The sequence below is a fragment of the Adiantum capillus-veneris genome, chromosome 28, assembly GCF_014529385.1.
Source record: "Adiantum capillus-veneris isolate H3 chromosome 28, ASM1452938v2, whole genome shotgun sequence".
NCBI classification, from domain to species: domain Eukaryota; kingdom Viridiplantae; phylum Streptophyta; class Polypodiopsida; order Polypodiales; family Pteridaceae; genus Adiantum; species Adiantum capillus-veneris.
The window spans coordinates 18,482,630-18,484,940 of record NC_140958.1 but is presented as its reverse complement, the minus strand read 5'-3'; the positions used below and the strand labels follow the sequence as shown (position 1 = coordinate 18,484,940).

General features: G+C 44.0%; 1 protein-coding gene across 1 annotated transcript; it reads right to left on the bottom strand.

Annotated features, from left to right (window-relative positions):
• Positions 1-1,110: 1,110 nt before the first annotated feature.
• On the bottom strand, positions 1,111-1,626 carry LOC147420134 (uncharacterized). Its single transcript, XM_086505075.1, has one exon. The coding sequence runs from the start codon at positions 1,624-1,626 to the stop codon at positions 1,111-1,113; it is 516 nt and encodes a 171-aa protein (XP_086361201.1).
• Positions 1,627-2,311: the final 685 nt, after the last annotated feature.

The window sequence follows — 2,311 nt, the reverse complement described above, 5'->3', positions numbered from 1 at the left end:
ATAGTTTTGGTGAGAAAGGGACCGGAAGCCTTTTAGGATATTGTGGCCTTTGCCTCAGGCAAGGAATACAAGCAAGGAAGATATTGTATCACGCATTTGTGAAAAACGGGCTTTAAGAAGCCTAAGTCAAGATGCTTTCAATGAGCTTGTAAAAAGGCTATCTTAGCCACGTGCATTGCACGTCTCAATGTATCTTTGAAATTAATAAATCTATCACCTTGAGTGAAGGTTTGTCTTGATCCATGTGCGTCACGAGAAATTTGCATACTAACATGATGTTTTCTTGCCCATCTCAAGCCCCACGTGCCGTATGAACCCCGTCGCCATGCACATGGCAAAAAAATAAGTTGTTCCGTGGCCTTATGTGCCACGAAGCGACTTTTGATCCAAAGTGGTCAGCTATCAAAAGTCGCTATGTGGCATATGGGGCCACGAAATGGCTTGATATTCTGCCATGTGTACGACGACGGGGTTCATACGGCCTGTGGGGCTCGAGATGGGCACAAGAGGAGCTTTATTTGCTGCTTGCCAGTTAACACGAATCTCACAAGCGTAGAAAAATTTGTTCTAAGCACCTTGCGGATTCAATGTGCGTCACGAGCAATTTGTATACTAACATGATTTTTTCTTGTCCATCTCGAGCCCCATGGACCGTATGAACCCCGTCGTTATACACATGGAAAAATATCGAGCCGTTATGTGGCCCCATGTGCCGCAGAGAGACTTTTGATAGTTTGACCAGGTCAAATTGCCAAAAGTCACTCCGTGGCACACGAGGCCATGTATTGGCTTGATATTTTTCCATGTGCATGGGGATGGGGTGCGTACGTTCCGTGGGGCGTGGAATGGGCCACATTAGCCCATATTTCTACTTTCCAACTCACATGGACCCCCCGAGCGGACTGATTAGAGAAATTGACCTAAGTAGCCACATTCAAATCCATAACCAATACAAGCTTAAAATTGCAATTGCCAAACATAAATATGATAGTTTCATTTTCAAAACAGTTACATGATAAAGTTGGCAAAGATGGTGCTTGAGAAGTTACAATGGCTTTTCCATCTAGGTTTTACAAAATCAATCATCACCACGTAGGAGAAGTGCTAAGATCATATTTGAGGGCTTAATAGTCTCACTCTTAGCTGCAATGCGCCTAGTGCCACTGCTTCCACCCATGTTACACTGTCTAAGTACTCATCCATAATCTCTTTCACGAGCTGGGAAAATGGGGCCTTAAGGATGATAAGTTGTGTACTCTGGTACTTGCAGATTTCATGCAATGCACATGTGCCAAGTCTCCAGTGACACTTCTTCTTAAGAGGTGGTGGTGGTGGTGAAGGTTGGGCAGTGCAAGAACAGGGGGCATTATTGTTGCTATACTTCTTGCACCTCTCATCACATTGGTTGGCCTCCTCTGCAGTTTGTGGATGATTCTTTCTCTTCTTCATCACCTTCCCTCTTGGTGCATGACTACTTTCACCCGCTACTTTAGGGGTTGTTTGGCCTTCTTTGGACTCTTCTGGGGTGGCTTCTTGAGGCTCTTTTGCATGGCCTTCTTGGCCCTTTCCTCCTCCTCTCTTTTTTTCTTCTTCTCTCACCCTTGCAAGGTGGCTTGCCTCTTCCATCCTTGCCCTCCGTCATTCTTCTTCCATCCTCCTCGCATTGCTCAAGGACTTCTCGTTGATTTCTTGAATCATGCTATTACAAACCTTCTCTATGAGATCAACCACCTACTCATACATGAGTAGTTGTGAATCTGTGTTAGGCCTCTGGTTCCGACGTCTCTTGTACTTTGTACTGATCTTTGTGCTCAAGACCTTAGCAATCTTGTCATGTGCGTATCGTCGCTCTTGGAGCATCTTGTAAGTCCTCTTGGCTTATGCAATCAGATACTTCTCTTCCTCTTGTAAAAACCTTGCATTCTTGCCTTCTGTATATTCTGTTGAGCCCGATCAAATTTTTCTTGCTCTTGGCGCTTTCTCTTGGACCACAAGTGCTCTGCCTCTTTGGTCAGCTGTTGTATCTGCTTGATGTTTGATATCATTGACCTATACGCATGTGGGAGTGGACCAAGAGTATCAAACAACTGTTGAAGTTTGATGTTTTCCAAGTTCTTTGGGATGTTGTTGGTTTCCTGATTTTTCGTTTCCTGGCCTTGCTATACAGCTCTAGAACACAAGTTTAAACAACTAGCCTGTAACATTCAAAAACTTTTAGCATCAAGCCTTATAACATACTACATAAGCCAACTTTGTGGATATATAACACCAAAAGTTTCTTTTGAAACTCCTAAACACATTGTGGCCTGCT